A 15,968-nucleotide genomic window follows, 5' to 3' on the forward strand; every position below is an offset into this window, starting at 1 on the left:
TGTAAAAATCCAGAAGTGCGCATATACTTCACAGATTACGGTAGGAGCCGCAGCCCGTCGGCGTGCAGACAACACACAGTCCGTCCGGCCTCTGCTCCACTCCAGGCGGCGTCTCATGATTCATTCAGCCGAGCACAGACTCTAGAGGACGGGCTAGACAACGGACACGCTTCTGAGCCGAGGAAATCAAGAGGCTGGGGGGTCCAAACTCAGAGGAGCAAGTGTCCCACTGAAAGGCAGAAGTAGCTCTCTCGTCATGGCGGACGTCGGAGAGGTTTTGATGTCGGTTTTGTCCACGATCCGGGTCCCGAAGCCCGGGGACCGCGTCCACAAAGACGAATGCGCCTTGTCATTTTCCTCGCCGGTGAGCCATCTTCCCTTTACAAACCGTAACGTCAGCTCATAAACAGTGTTGTTTCATCCTCCCTCCCTCTCACTACCTCCAGGTTTTTACCCAATGTGACGTTATGTCAGCGCAGTTTCTACTTTAACCTGCCGGGCTTCCTACATTTTCCTGTTTTCATCTAACGGGCAGGCTAGCATCAAGCTAAGCTAATAGTGCACTGTAATGGAAACTTAGCTTGTTAGCTAGCTACCCTAGTGTAACTGGGTGTGCTGTCAAACCAGTGGTCTTTATGGTCACAACTGTTGCAGGACTGGTCATGCTGGTAAACATAACTTAGCCCATCATTTCTCAGCAGACGTTTCTTGAGGATTTAGATTAGAGTAAAATAACAAAACAATGCTAGGATGAATTGCAAGCAGCGTTAGCAGGCTGGTTGAGGAGCTAGTTGGCTAAAATGCAGCAGCTGATGCTGTTGCAAATTTAAGACGCATACAGTGTCCCCAACTTCAAGTTTCAGGTGTTGTGTCACGATAGGGAGACACAAGGACAGGTTGTAACATTGGATATTGCTTTTCTCTTCTTTACAGGAAAGTGAAGGAGGCCTGTATCTGTGCATGAACAGTTTCCTGGGCTTTGGGGGTCAGTATGTGGAGAGGCACAATGCTCGCACTGGTCAGAGGGCTTACCTGCACATCACCCGGACTCGTAAGGATAAGGTAGATATTTTTGCCTATTCTCTAATGTACTTTCCCCAAGACCGTGATAATTTCCTCCTTTCAAATTAATGTTATTTGATATTATCAGCACCATATCTTTCCACACCCAGTGAATAAATCTCAACTCCCACTGATATCCCATGTTATTCTCTCAGAAGGAAGATGACAACAACTCTGGATCTGGACACCCACCTAAGAAAAAGCCCACCAGACTGGCCATAGGTGATTATATGAAAGAGTATAATATATACACACACACTTGGATCCAGCAGTCCTTTTTTAAGGCTGACTTGTTTCTCCTCCCTTCTTGTCTCTGGTTTTTCTAGGGATTGAAGGAGGTTTTGATGTGGATCTGGACCAGTACGAAGAGGAAATCAAGGTTGTCATTTTACCTGACAGACAGGAGGTGACATCAGAGGACCTTACTACCATGCCTGACGTTGTCAGAGAGCGGGTGAGATATCGTTTGTTACCTGGCAAGAGAAATATTATATGATTTTACAAGTTAATTACTTTTCCTGGCTACGGTTACTTTCATAGTACCAAACATCAGATTGTGATAAAATAAAGGACGGTAAAAAAAAATGTATTGGTTGTGCCCCTTAGTACAGGTACAGTACAAAGCACAGAGTCATGCTGCATACAAAGGCGTCGTCACAGATCTTTGACATTTTATAGGAATATAAAAAAAACATAGAGGTAGTGATCAGATAGTTCAGAGGTTTCATCACGAGCTGTTAGGCTGGTCTAATTTTTTCCTGTTTTTTTTTTTTCCCCCACCCCTTAAGGTGTCTCTGTCTATGGCGGGTATCATGGCAGCTGACTCAGTGTCTCATACCTTACAAGTTCAACAATGGGACGGCGAGGTGAGACAGGAGTCCAGGCATGCCGCTGACCTTAAACAGCTTGACAACGGAGTCAAAATCCCTCCCAGGTGAGACTTGACTTGTCAGGTACTGACTAAAATCAATATCAGTAAAGTGTTACCATAGCTTATTTAGATTTGTGACTTCATGAATAGAGCTGCTCCTGTGTTTCACTCAACAGTGGCTAAAAGTCATAGGGGACGTACATAACTGTAATACTATTATTACACGACTACTTTATGAATGCTGTTGTGTCTTTTATGATAGTAATAGCTGTTAAATTCTATAAGATCGTCCATGAAGGATTTATACTTTTCTTTTCTCCACTTCAGTGGCTGGAGGTGTGAGGTGTGTGACCTCCAGGAGAATATTTGGATGAACCTGACGGACGGCAAAGTGATGTGTGGTCGCAGGTACTTTGACGGGTCTGGAGGCAACAACCACGCCCTTCTTCACTTCCAAGAGACAGGATACCCACTCGCTGTCAAACTTGGAACCATCACTCCCGATGGAGCCGGTAAGCAAACAGCATGACCTTTGTTTCCTGTGGTAAAAATGTTAAATATCAAGAACATAATAAGTTAACTCCACTGAGTCTTCATTATTGGATATTGATTACCTTTAAAGAGTATGCCCATTTGTCTAGTGATTAGTGAACTTGATCGCAACCACTGTTTTGTATTTCCAGATGTGTATTCCTACGATGAGGATGACATGGTGCTGGATTCCAAGTTACCAGAGCACCTATCTCACTTTGGCATTGACATGATGACCATGGAGAAGGTGAGTTCTCCTGTTTCTGCTGTCATGAGTGGAAGAAAACCTTGTCTTTGTTTTCTGTCTCACTGAATCTGGCATTTCCCCCCACTGGTTTACTGTGTGGAATCGGATCAAGTTCTCTTAGACAGATGTACTGGTCTGGCCTCGCTTTACAATCGGAGCATTATAAATTTAGTCCGACATATTGGATTTTTTCCCCCTGTTGGCAGACATCCAAACAGTTATGGCTGGATCTGCCTCATAGAACAGGCAATGATTACTTTTTATTACTAAGGGGTCAGTAATTCAGCTGCATTGTTGGAGAACCAATTGCACTTAAAGAATTAACATCATAAAATTCTGTCAGTAACTGGTCAACTTTCTTGATTATTGTCTTCTTGCCAGCACACTGTCAATGTATGCGTACATAATGTATTGTTATGCTGCTCTGACTGATGCATTATGTTAATACAGTCGTATTTCTCCTCATGTGCTTGACTTTAATGGCATACCCATCACCATATCCACCTACTTTCTCCCAGTTACAGATATTTCCCTCCGAACCTGTTTCGTCTTTGATTTCCTGCTGCCATTCATTTCTGTGCCACCTGCTTTCCCCCTTATGCAGAGCGCAGGCTATTACAGTTGTCAAGTGTGGTCTCTTTACCGCTCACTGTGTACTGAATTGTTGCCTCTTGTTGTGCTAATGTATTGCCGCACGCACTTAATGATGTAGCACAGACAGGGGGTGGAGGAATTGGGCGACAGTGGAGCAGAAGACAAAGTACAGCACTTAGCCAAGTGATGATGGGTTTCGTCGTTCGTTGCTCGTCTGCCTGCTGTCATTACTTCTGTATATAGGCTAATTTTCCTCAGCGTTCTCAGAACTTTATGTGTGAAAGCTGCAGCACAGAATTTCATTTTGCATCCCTCCCTCCCCTTTCCCTTCGGGCTGTTTTCAGACTGAGCGGACGATGACAGAGCTGGAGATTGCTGTGAACCAGCGTGTAGGGGAGTGGGAGGTGATCCAGGAGTCTGGCACCACCCTTCGTCCCATGTATGGCCCCGGCTTGACGGGGATGAAAAACCTGGGCAACAGCTGCTACCTCAACTCTGTCATGCAAGTGCTCTTCACCGTTCCAGACTTCCAGAGCAAGTCAGTACCCTGTTTTTTTTTTTTTCATTGCTTCGTCCACTTGTCCCTTTCATCTGTTGTATTGGTCATCCCTCTTTCAGTGGTAAAGAACAGTGTTGATTCTTATGGCAGGCAATGGAAACACTGTCATCATGTTCATCATTACAGCAGTAGAGCTGAATGTGTCGTTTCTCATTTCTTGGATACTCCTTTTTAAACATTTCAATCCAGCAGAAGTATAGAATAGAGATTCAGTGTCATACCGGTTTTGTGTCGCTTCTTTCTAGGTATGTTTCTAACATCGACAAGATCATTGACGACGCTCCAAGTGACCCCACCCAGGACTTCAAAACCCAAGTGTGAGTCTCCATCCATAATGCCCTGTTGTTACATGTGACCAATTCTTGCATTAGCATTGGATGTCCGCTGTCACCCCATTGTGGTTTGACAGGAAGAATCATGTTATGTCAAATGGGTTTTTGTATATTATGTATATTAGTAGGATTTAGACATTTTATATTGGCCTTGAGTCATTTTTCCTCTATTGTGTTTGAGTAGAAAATACCTTTTCTTCTATTGTGTCTCATAGAACAGAGCCCTTTCTCCTTTTAGTCTGGTACAGTCTACGTTGTCCGTGTAATTTGACTTGTCATTGAAATTTAATGTTGCATAACGACCAGCAGGGGAAGTTCAGTAATGTACTTTACACAGTAGTTTTATGTTTTAATGAAATCTGGTAGATGTGTATGTAGCTTGGTTATAAACAGTCTTTGCTGTTGATGCTGTCCAAAAACTTTTTCTTATTCCCACCAGAGGTAACAAGTCTTCTCTCTTATAAGACATCCCACCATGTTATATATAATCCAGGAATACAACTAGGCCTTCGCCCAAATCCTCCTCCTGTGTGAGACTCTGGTATATTGTTGGATGTGCAGTGATGTCAGCTTTGTTTGTTTATCGCAGAGCCAAGCTCGGCTACGGTCTGTTGTCAGGAGAGTATTCCAAACCAGCACAAGACCCTGGAGATGAAAACGGTGCATCTGAACCCAGGGTAAGAGGAAGTGATCAGTCACAGCGGATTTACAACGTCTTAGTTTTCACTGATATCCGTGACACGTCTTGGGATTTACTCTCAGGAGAGAGTGAGAATGCAGTCGACCTAATATTAGCTCTCACCATTGACACATCAGACTGTTCACGCTTTGTTTGCAGGGAGACCAATCTGGCATAGCACCACGAATGTTTAAAGCACTTGTTGGGCGGGGCCACCCAGAGTTCTCCACCAATCGACAACAGGATGCCCAGGAGTTTTTATTGCACTTCATAAACATGGTGGAGGTAAAGTAACACTACACCTCTGCTTCTCTGGTCTTTCCCTGGCGTTTCTCTTGTATCATTATTCACTTTTTATACTGTTTACCCACAGAGAAACTGTCGCTCTGGACCCAACCCATCTGAAGCCTTCAGGTTCCTTGTGGAGGAGAGGATTGTGTGTCAGCAATCACAGAAAGCCAAGTACACGCAGCGGGTAGATTACATTGTTCAGCTGCCTGTGCCCATGGACCAGGCCACCAACACAGGTGAAGGGCTGACGGGGACAGGATACACTCTCTAGGTCACATATGATTATTTATGTCCACCACATGATGGCACACGAAGGCTAGTTCACATCAGCAACCTGTGCCAGGTGGCAGCAATGAAAAGTAAAAACATATTTCTTAATGAATTTAGACTTTCTATTTTTACTGAAGAATCACATGTTTTATTATTTAGTCTAGAAATGAATTTGCTGTATTTTATCTCATGTTGATATCAGTGGCAGCTTCTGGTCTTTCAAAGAGGGGAATCTCATTTCGGCCTATTTGTTAAGATTTGTCCGAACCCCCCCCCCCCCAAATGAACTCGCTTTAGAGTTGAATGTGTTAAGTCAATGAAATGTAAACACAGCAGTACATATTTGATTTATTTTGACATTTTAGAGGAAGCAGAACCTCCTTTGCAGTCTGAGAGCAATCACCTCTGGTCAATATATATTTTTAAACAACTTTGTGTTTGATGTCTTGCGTTGTGTTTTCACATTGAACTTGGTGTGCAAGTTTTCAGAAAAAAAAGTTTCTTATCAATTCATATATTTCTGCCACAGAGGAGCTCCAGGAGGCAGAGCGCCGACGTGAGGAGGGAGACTCATCATCCCCGACAGTGCGTGCACAAATCCCCTTCACAGCCTGCATGGCGGCCCTCAGCGAACCAGAGGTCCTGACAGACTTCTGGAGCTCTGCAGTGCAGTCCAAGACTACTGCTACCAAGTATGAAGAGAGACTCACTGACACGACTGAAAGAGATTGAGATTGCAACAAATCTTAGGATGTATTTATCAATATCTCCTTTTGTCTCATCTTGTCAGAACAACCCGCTTCGCCTCTTTCCCAGACTACCTGGTTATCCAGATTAAGAAGTTTACTTTTGGCCTTGACTGGGTGCCCAAGAAACTGGGTGAGCAAGACATATTGTTATATTTTTTTGTTGCAGAGATGGATATTTAGAGATTTTCTCACTACAGATGAGTGTAATTCCTGACATGAGCTCACTGTTATTTGTTAGTGTTTATACTGTTGACAAATCACTGTATGTACTGGAGCACTTTTTGCACTAGTCCTCATAAATCACTGCTCTACGTAAGTGTGAATAATCTGAGCGATAGCACTGGTGCTCAAAGCTACATGAAATGGTTGAACTGAAATCAGCAACATTTGTCTCAAGAAATTTAAATTGAATAATTGCCATTGAATTGCCCCACCCTAAAGGGATAGTTCAACATTTTGGCAAATTGGCCCATTGCCATAATCCCTATAGTTTTAGGAGTACAGGTTCGTTACCTTTAATTGTTGGTGCAAGCTATTTTTAGGTGGAGCAGAGCGGCGAGCTGCTCAGAGCTATGCTATGGAGGCTAATGGGATTTCTTGGTTTCCCTCATCAAACTCATCAAATACACAATCCAACAACTCCAAAACGCTCTGGTGGACAAGTTGTGACCTGCACAATCACCACGCTATGAGATAATAACGGAACGTTACGAGACCGAGTTGTTTTCGAGGCAAATGCAGAGACTGCTTGCTGAAAAACTGCCCCCGACGGGAACGTGCATCAGCGGTTTTGCATGAATTAACCTCGAAAACAACTCTGTCTCGTAACGTTCCGTTATTATCTCATAGCGTGGTGAATGTGCAGGTCACAACTTGTCTACAAGAGCTTTTTGGAGTTTTTGGATTGTGTATTTGATGAGTTTGATGAAGGAAACCAAGAAATCCCATTAGCCTCCGTAGCGCGGCTCTGCTCCACCGTTCTAAAAATAGCTTGCACCGACAATTGAAGGTAACAAACTTACTGCTATGACTATAGGGATTATAGCGACTATCCCTTTAACACGTATACAGTTGAGGTGTCAGGCTGGGTCTTTATTCTCACAAGCCCAAATCTTCTGGGTGTGTTTAGTGTTGAGATGAAAATTAACATACTTTGATTGGGCTTTTTCCTATTTCCATTTACTCACACATATTTTATTTATGAACTCTGGCATCAATAGTCATGCATTTTTTAAGAGTCAACAAACGTCTGAACCGCAGTTTTGAGCACTATATGATTTTTGACTCCGTGCAGACGTGAGTATCGATGTTCCTGATACTCTGGACCTGAGCGCGCTACGTGCAACCGGCCAGCAGCCAGGGGAGGAGCTTCTACCAGAGGTGGCCCCGCCCCCACTCATGACCCCAGACGTGGAGGTTAAAGGTATCCTGGGTTCCCATGGCAACGAGGAGGACGACTCGCTCTACTCCCCACTGCTGTGTCAGTCTGTCTGTCATTTCTGCACTTTTTCTCCTTCCTCTGTGACGCTCCTATTTGTCCACCCTGGTTTCCTCCTTTTTCTTCTTTTCTGTTTTCACAAGTCCTTCTGTTGCCTTATTATTTGTTTATGTAAAGTGATTTGAGTTCTGTTTCAAACGAAAGACGTCCATTTTTAATTGTCCTGTTTTTCTAGTGTATGAGTTGATGTTTCTGTATTTATTTATGCCATTGTTATTTTTATTAATTTCTTTTAAACCTTTGTTAATATCAAGGAAATTTTCAGGGAACAGAAAAACAACAAGAACAGAAATGTTTTTCATTATGTAAATATTTCCACAAAGCACATCCAAGTAATTCAACTCTTTCCTTTTAACAAAATCTCAGCTCCAGTCCTTGACGACTCCACTGTGTCCCAGTTATGTGAAATGGGATTCCCACTGGAGGCCTGCAGGAAAGCGGTGTACTACACTGGGAACACTGGAATCGATGCCGCCATGAATTGGATCATGGGCCATATGGACGACCCAGGTGTGTGGAGCACTCGGCATTCACCAGAACGCATCATCATCAGTCTGACTGCATCTCTCAGTCCTCATGTTGTCCCCTTTTTGATTGGCTACAGACTTCTCAGCCCCCTTGGTGTTGCCAGGCTGCAGCTCCGTGACCACTCCCACTGAAAGCCTTTCTGAGGAACACCTGGCAACCATCGTCTCCATGGGCTTCAGCCGAGACCAAGCAACCAAAGCACTTCGAGCCACGGTTAGTATTGAATTCCTTCCAGCTAGAGGCGAGGATTTGACTAATTTCACAGGCCACTAGGCTAAAAGTATAACTTTGCCAATACAAGCACAGCTGCCTCTTTTAATTCAAACAGCAATGTAGCCAAGTTTCAGTCATTCTTGGAGACAACTACACAGAGGTTGTTCTTGTGCCCCTGTGTAGGTAGCAGGGTTTCACTGAAGTTACATTAAGCTAAGCCAACTGATTAGATATAGTTTCTGTACTACTGTATGTCATGTCATACTTTTATATCCAAATGGAACAGCCAGATATTGTTTTAAGAAGTGAGAAATAGAAGAACTGAGTATATTGTGTTACGGGACAAAGCTTTTAGGTTTAGTGGTCCAGTGGCTTTTCAGGCCTTTGTTATGAGAGAGACGGTAAGAGAGTGATACGAAATCAGAGGAGAGAGTTGAGGGATGAGATGCTGCAAAGGGTCGGGCTGCTCCAGTCGGCACTGAGCCCATGTGGTAAGAGCTCTACAACATGAGCTGCTGGAGCGCCCTCAATTTAAGTTAGTTATATGGGTGTTTTTTTTTTGTTTTTTTTTACCAGAAGACCTTGGTCGTAACATTTAGAAAAATAGTAGCCACTTATTTGTCGGCATGTCATTTGTTGGCTTGTTTCTTGTTTTGCACAAGAGAACTAGTTGAGCGAAGCGTTGCAGGTGTGAGTGTGGGTGAACCTCTAACCTCCAGCCCAGAAGAGGAAGGTGGATGCGTTTCTTCTCAGCTGAAGTGTTAGTTTCACTCTGTGGTTTTTATTTTCTCTGCTTCTCGTTGAATAAATTACCCTGTTGACTACGGTTGCTAACAGTACCTACTATGTCATGAAACATCTGCTCCTTCTGGGAATGAACGCTCATACTGTTTTGAATTCTTTGTTAAGTATCAAAACCCAACTATTGCATTATGTTGGGTCGGAAATTAGTACCATCCATTCAGTGCATTGTGCTGTGTTTCTACAATCCTGTGGTCAGTCTCTGAAGAAATGTAATCAGCCGTCTTTGGCCTTCTGATTTATAAAATGTTGAATCAGATCAGATCGGACCACAACCTCCATTTGCATGTATTACTCTTACCTGGTGTTCATCTCTCAGAGTAACGTCCTGGACCGGGCAGTGGACTGGATCTTCTCCCACCTGGATGACCTGGAGTCGATGGATGTGTCTGAGGGAGGTCGCTCGGCTGCAGAGAGCGAGGGCAGGGAGCCTCCTCCTGGGCCTCGTGTCAGAGACGGACCAGGCAGTGAGTACTCGCGCAGTAGTTGCAGAGATGGGATCAAAAACATGACATGTGGACAGCAGCAATACCATCTTCTTTTCAAAATGTTATTTTCTCCACCTTATCATTTTTTGATTTCATATTTTATAAGTATATTCTAATTATAATCAAACTCATGTTTTGTCTCCTTTTATCCAGAGTATGAGCTGTTTGCATTCATCAGCCACATGGGGACAAGCACAATGTGCGGCCACTACGTCTGTCACATCAAGAAGGATCAGCAGTGAGTCTTTATACCTGCACTTGTTTCTAGCTTCAAGTCATGTCATGTTGTATGTTAAGGTCAAATGCATTTAAATATCAGATCAAGGATACCGTATACGCTTTCTGTTTGCTAAGCTCCTTGTTCAGCCATGATCGCAGGGGAAATGTCTGCAACTGATAATATTGTGAAGCAGCAGCTGGTTCTATGGTGGCCCAGCAGGGGGCACTATACTCCAGCTCTGGTCGCAGCTGCTGATGTGAACATTAAATGTCAACCTTCCATATTACCTACCAAGTGGTTTATGAAGAAAATATTTATTTTATTTGTTTTGACAATAGAAATAAATAATCGCATTTGGTTTAGTGGACCCCTGTGATCACAGGAATGGGCCATAATATCTTCTAATGTTATGCAGTTAATTATTTGGTAATAGCAAGTGTTATCAAACGGCTCTTCGTGACCAGTGTGTCCTCTCTGCTTCTCAGGTGGGTCATCTTCAACGATCAGAAGGTGTGTGCTTCAGAGAAACCTCCCAAAGACTTGGGATACCTCTACTTCTATCGGAGAGTGGCCGAATGAGAGGGAGGAGCTTTTCACTTGGGGTGAAGGAAGAAAAACGTGGACGCCACCACAAACATGCATTGATAAACTGCACCCCAACAAGCTCTTACAAAAAAACCCTAGCACGCTTCACAACTGACAAACGTGTAAATAAATCTCTCAGATTGCATATATACACAGTGAAATTGATTGGTGCAGATGTGTACAGATGAGGGGTGGGGGGTGTCTTTTGATCCACTGATTCTGTTATTTACCAAGACAAATTTTTACTGAGTAAAACTGAGAACCACTTCGGTTCGCAATCGGTTAAAGGGTTTGTTCGAGGTTTTATTCAGCAAATATTTTTGGATAATTCAGAAAACCTGCCTCACAAAAACAAGCCCTGGGACTTTACTAACTAAGTCTGTTCACTCCTTATTAATAGGTTTACATAACTTTCACCAGTTATCCATGTCCTGATTATTGATTTCTACTGCCAACAGTAGCCACTGCCCCTCCCCATCGGATCAGTTCTGTCCTTACTGAAGTTGGGCATCACCCACCTTTTGCAGTGAGGAACTAAAAACAGTTCAGCATTCACCATAAGTGGAAATGTCAAAAAAAAAGAGAGAAAAAAGTCAAACGATAAATAACAGTTCAAATGTGTGTCACAAAAGGAAATAAAAAAAAGTCAAAACACCAAATCAACTTGTTTTTTGTTTAAAAAAAAAAAAAAAGTTTGGTGAGGGTGATACCTGGGTGATTTATTTGTTTTATTCCGTTTTTATTTTGCAAAATCCTTTGTTACTTCTGCTGTGACAAATAAAGAATTGTCTTTCTGTCATACTGTCGCCGTTCGATGAGTTTTTTTTTTCTCCACTAGATTACTGGAAATAAATGATGACCTGGCCATATCTTAGTGGGATCAATATACCAGGCTTGTCTAGTTTTGGTTATTTTGAAATGAAGCAGCTCTAAGTCACTGCACCAAAGCTTTCCTCAGCTACAAAATCCTAGACCTAGTTTTCAAGAAAGCACTTATGCAAAAAGCAAAGCCCTCAGAGTTGGGGTTTGCATTGGCGTACAAGTTTCCAAAGAGCAAGCAGGTTTCTCTTCAGATCTCTTCCGCCTTCTACAGTCTTTGCATCCTTGCTCTCATGGTTTTTATGAAGTGAAGCACAAGAGAGGATGAGGAAAGATTTCAGCCTCCTTTAACACGCAAAAGTCACAGCATTGCCTCAAAATTAAGGTAAGATGTCAAACTGAAGTATAATATCAAGTTTTATATTGTTAAATTAAATTAATGGTTTTATTGTGAGCATCCTGAAGCTATTTTCGCTTTGTTCGTACTGAAGTTCGACTTGACGGATGCAGCAATTTCACATTCTGCTTATAGTGTATATTTAGGCCTTTAGTGTGTAAATATGATTGTAGGGGTTAAAGATGCATTTACTTCACATCTATTGCTCAGTCGCTGATGTGAAGTCTAAAATGTTAAATATTGTAGATTGTAATTATTGTGTGTATACACACAATAGTTCTATTTTGGCCACTTAAGATAAATCAAAATAGATATTTAAAGTAGCCAAAATAGAAAGATATAACTTGCGCCTTTAAAATGAGAAATTGTTTAAACAAATTGAAATATTTCACCCTCCTGAAATTCATTCTTGATCCTCTGAAAATTATGAAACGCTTCGAAGAATGCAGAGAGAGAGAGAGACAGGTTGTTGGACACTTTGTCAAGTTGAATCCAAGAATTTCTTAGATTCAGTTTCCCTTTTGGTAAAAACACGTGATTTTTTTAAAAGCAATAATTCTGTGGTGCTACCTTTTTATTTTTTAATGCACGATCAGATACATTTAGAACAGGTGTATGGTGAAACACCTTGACGTGGATTGTTAATACTATTAATTTAAGTCAAAAGAGGCAAAACACATGATGGAATTTTCCCATTGATTTGTTTTTAGCTTTTTTTGTCTCTTATAAATGCACATCTACAATAATTTTGAACTTTTCTTAAACAAGAGATAGAAGGAGGAAGGAAGTAGAGCGTTGGCTTGGTGGTTGGGGATCACATGTTCCTCAGTGTGATGTTCATTTCAAACAGAAGCTATGTGTGGTATTTCTATGAAGTGCTTTCACTCCAATAAGCTCCTGTGTTAAGGCTGAACATTAATGTTTTAGTCTTGATGGAAATGTCTTTTTTATTTTTATAGATCAGTCATTTGAATGGAGACCATCGTGTGGTTGGGCTTTGGTGAGTTCTGCTTTATTTTTTAAAACAGAAAGTTAATGAGTTTCATTACACATAGAGCTAAATATGTCTCTTATATTTACAAGACTGCAGTAAAAGATGCAGTTGTATGCAAAGAGTACAAAGAGTTTGTGGTGTCCTGTGATCATGATACTAAATGTGTGTGTGTCCATGAATGTGTTTGTCTCTCAGTGCTGGCTGCACTCTCTGCTACAGGCGAAGTGATCTTCACAAAGCCAGGGGTGAAGGTCGACTTGAGTTGTACGATCGCCAACATCAATAAAGACCAAGGATGGTATCATGGAAGTGACAAGAACCTGATTATTTATGTTTACTCGAAGACTGGCGCCACTCGCAAAGGTAGTCATAAAATCACATGATAGCACAAAGTGTGACTTTATAATCAACATTGTTGTTGTTTACACTACATGTACTCTGCCTTAGGTACTCTTGCCGTACAGACAAGGTCAAGGGTGTTGTATGATGGCAGACTTTCGATCTCTTCAGTGATGAGAGAAGACGCTGGAGAGTTCACTTGTGATGTAGATGGAAAGTCTCAAAAGCACACTCTTCTTGTGGTCTCAGGTAGGCAACACAACCAAAGAAAACTGTATTTGAAAAGAAAATAGCATGAGTTTACCTCCTCAGAAGAGTTGTTACAGTTGTTGATTAGAGAAACGAAAGTGCACAGTGAATACTTGTGGGCCTGATGGGAATCATTGTACGGTTTGAGATGTTTGAAGAACTGAACACGAGAAATAATTCAGATCAGTTTGGATCTGAGCAAAACGTTTACCATGATAATTCAATTTTACTGATAAGAAAATTTTTTTACCTTTGAGGAATTGATTGAAAAAAAAAGAGAGCAAAATGTAGGCCTTACTGTATATATCTGTTGTCTCATCCTGTGTCAGTTTCGGCCACCCCTCCTGGTGAGTTCCAGGTGGGCGGCACAGCCAGGCTCGACTGTGAGGTTAAAGGTGTGGAACAAGACCTCACAGTGAAATGGAAGAGTCCAGATGGAGGAACACATGAGGGGACGCGTGAGCTCAAGCCTGTAGCTCTCTCAGATGCAGGGACCTGGACATGTACAGTCTCCTACAACGGTCAGGAGCACAGTGAGCAACTAGTTGTCAAAGTTAAAGGTATACAACACTTTAGCTTCATCCCAAGACTCTGCCTGTGCTTCTTAGCACTACTAAAGCTATCCATGTGGTCAATGGAAAAACAATAAGATGTACTGTATTTTTGCTTCCAGAGCCTCCTCCTCCGACAACACCAACAACGACCCAAGGCTCAAAGTCCAACCCTAAACGGCCATCCTGCCCCAACTGTGCGAATCAGTAGTGTTTTTTTGTGAAAACCTTTTGACTATGATCTTTGTTATTCAACGTGATCCTTCACTGGACACATCATTGGCTCTTTATCTTTGCTTTCTTCAAATTGCTGTCTTTACCCAACCAGGTGATGGCCCTACGTCTTGGTTTGGTCAACTCAGCTGGTGGATGTGGACCGCAATTGGAGGTGGCTGCTTGTTTGTGGTTCTCCTGGTGGTGTTTGTCATTGTGTTGTGCAAGAGGATCAGAAGAAACAAGGTTGGTGACAAAAATCATCACAGTATTCTTCATGTGAAGGAGCATGGCTTTCTGGACCAAACAAAACACATATAGTACGTTTTTTATTCAACTATAGAGGATGAAGAAAAGACAGCTGAGACCCAAGCAGTACTGCCAGTGTAACCGGTAAATGTTCTTAACTTGCTTCTATCTAATAGTAACAAAAATCCCCCTCTCTCCCCTCCCCAGTAATCTCTGCTCACTTTACATTTTATATCAATGCCTGTTTGACCTTCATTTTTTGCTGTGCCTTTTACCGAGCACTTCATTATTGTGTCGTAATTAGTGTGAAAACTTCTCCTCTATCCTCTCTTTATCGCAGACCAACAGCTGCAAGAAAACCACAGCAAGGACGTAAGAAAGGGAAGCCATCAGCCCTCCCTCTGCAACCAGCATAAGGAGTGACGTGAAAGGCAGATTGAAGAAGGAAGAGACGGGGAGAAAGAAAGAGAAGAATAAAAGGGAGGGAGAGAGGAGGAGATGGAGATAAAGAAAAAAGGAGAGCAAGTGAAAGAGAACCACAGTGTGAATATGGGATGAATGTAAATGGGCTTTTAAATGCTCTTGATGAAAATAAAGTAAACATCAAATGTAATGATGTGGGCACTTTGAGCCTTTTCAATAAATATAACCTGTGAACTGAATGCAAATAGGTCCTTCCACAGCAACAGTCTGTAATTATTTTCCACATTAATGTAGCTAGTAAGCCTAGTATATGAAGCACTGTCAGCCTCCTACTGTTTTGCATCTGTTTTGCATTTTAAATACCATTAAACCAATTTATATACACACGTTCTTCCTTGTGTTTCTGTGCATATGATAGATTTATACTTTGTCTTTATTTCTGTATGTTGTTAATGAAAAGATTGGTGTACTGCATTGAAATGTAATGTCTCATCTTCTTTTCTTCAGTCAATAAACTGTAATGATACCCAACTGCAAACCTAATTTCTATCTTTGTATAATAGACCAGGGGAACTTGTGTCCATAATGAAATCACACACAGAAAAGCTGACGATGCAGTGTCAATCCCCTGTGTTTAGGTAATTTCAGAACAATGCAGAACGGGCAAACTCCACCATTAGCAACTGAAATCACTATATAGAGGTAATTACAAGTCATACATACACTGAATGGCTAATTCAAGAATATATGCCAACTCTAAGCACCATCAAAGGGGATTTAAAATAATAAAAGCGTTAAGGATTATAACTTTTATGGCATTGTTCAACATAATTTCAATCATTATCTTTTCTCTTTTGTGCCATTATATGCTTTGAAGCGTACGAGCATCAGTTCCAAAGAGGAGCGTATACCACGCAACTGGTGCAGTACAAGTCAGGTGTTGATACCAGTGTGTCCTACATATAATGACATACAGGCGCACAAAACACCTGTTTCATACAGTACACCAAGACCACCAACGACATACATATTCATACAGATTTAGGAGTGAAATAGCAATGTGATGTTGATTATGAGTTTACCAAATGTCATTTATTATAACAAAAACTTCACAGAACGGCAAAATGTCAACATCGTAATCCTAATCCTACACTACACAGTGTAATCCATTTAGTATATAACTGAGGTGATGGGATCATAGAGCTGGCTGACTTCC

The 15,968-nt window shown here is 41.8% G+C and overlaps 2 protein-coding genes across 3 annotated transcripts; both read left to right on the forward strand.

The window, feature by feature from the left end:
* Positions 1–58: 58 nt before the first annotated feature.
* usp5 (ubiquitin specific peptidase 5 (isopeptidase T)) lies at positions 59–11,321 on the forward strand. 2 transcript variants are annotated; one of them, XM_083990589.1, is made up of 20 exons: positions 59–364; positions 934–1,062; positions 1,218–1,284; positions 1,389–1,516; positions 1,851–1,996; positions 2,261–2,445; positions 2,617–2,711; positions 3,650–3,843; positions 4,110–4,181; positions 4,786–4,873; positions 5,035–5,160; positions 5,249–5,402; positions 5,966–6,128; positions 6,227–6,315; positions 7,480–7,665; positions 8,050–8,193; positions 8,288–8,424; positions 9,545–9,692; positions 9,867–9,951; positions 10,419–11,321. In XM_083990589.1, the coding sequence occupies exons 1-20, from the start codon at positions 257–259 to the stop codon at positions 10,510–10,512; spliced, it is 2,538 nt and encodes an 845-aa protein (XP_083846715.1). In that variant the 5' UTR covers positions 59–256; the 3' UTR covers positions 10,513–11,321. The 2 variants fall into 2 exon arrangements, with proteins under 2 accessions (XP_083846715.1, XP_083846716.1); XM_083990590.1 differs by having other exon boundaries at positions 7,480–7,608.
* Positions 11,322–11,615: 294 nt separating this feature from the next.
* Positions 11,616–15,126, forward strand: LOC310999452 (T-cell surface glycoprotein CD4-like). Its single transcript, XM_083989884.1, has 9 exons — positions 11,616–11,722; positions 12,694–12,734; positions 12,924–13,091; positions 13,176–13,316; positions 13,646–13,876; positions 13,990–14,064; positions 14,196–14,326; positions 14,424–14,473; positions 14,670–15,126. Exons 2-9 carry the CDS (start codon positions 12,707–12,709, stop codon positions 14,743–14,745), a joined length of 900 nt encoding a protein of 299 aa, XP_083846010.1. The 5' UTR covers positions 11,616–11,722; positions 12,694–12,706; the 3' UTR covers positions 14,746–15,126.
* The last annotated feature ends 842 nt before the right edge of the window (positions 15,127–15,968 follow it).

The sequence above is a fragment of the Trachurus trachurus genome, assembly GCF_905171665.1.
Source record: "Trachurus trachurus genome assembly, chromosome: 16".
NCBI classification, from domain to species: Eukaryota; Metazoa; Chordata; class Actinopteri; order Carangiformes; family Carangidae; genus Trachurus; species Trachurus trachurus.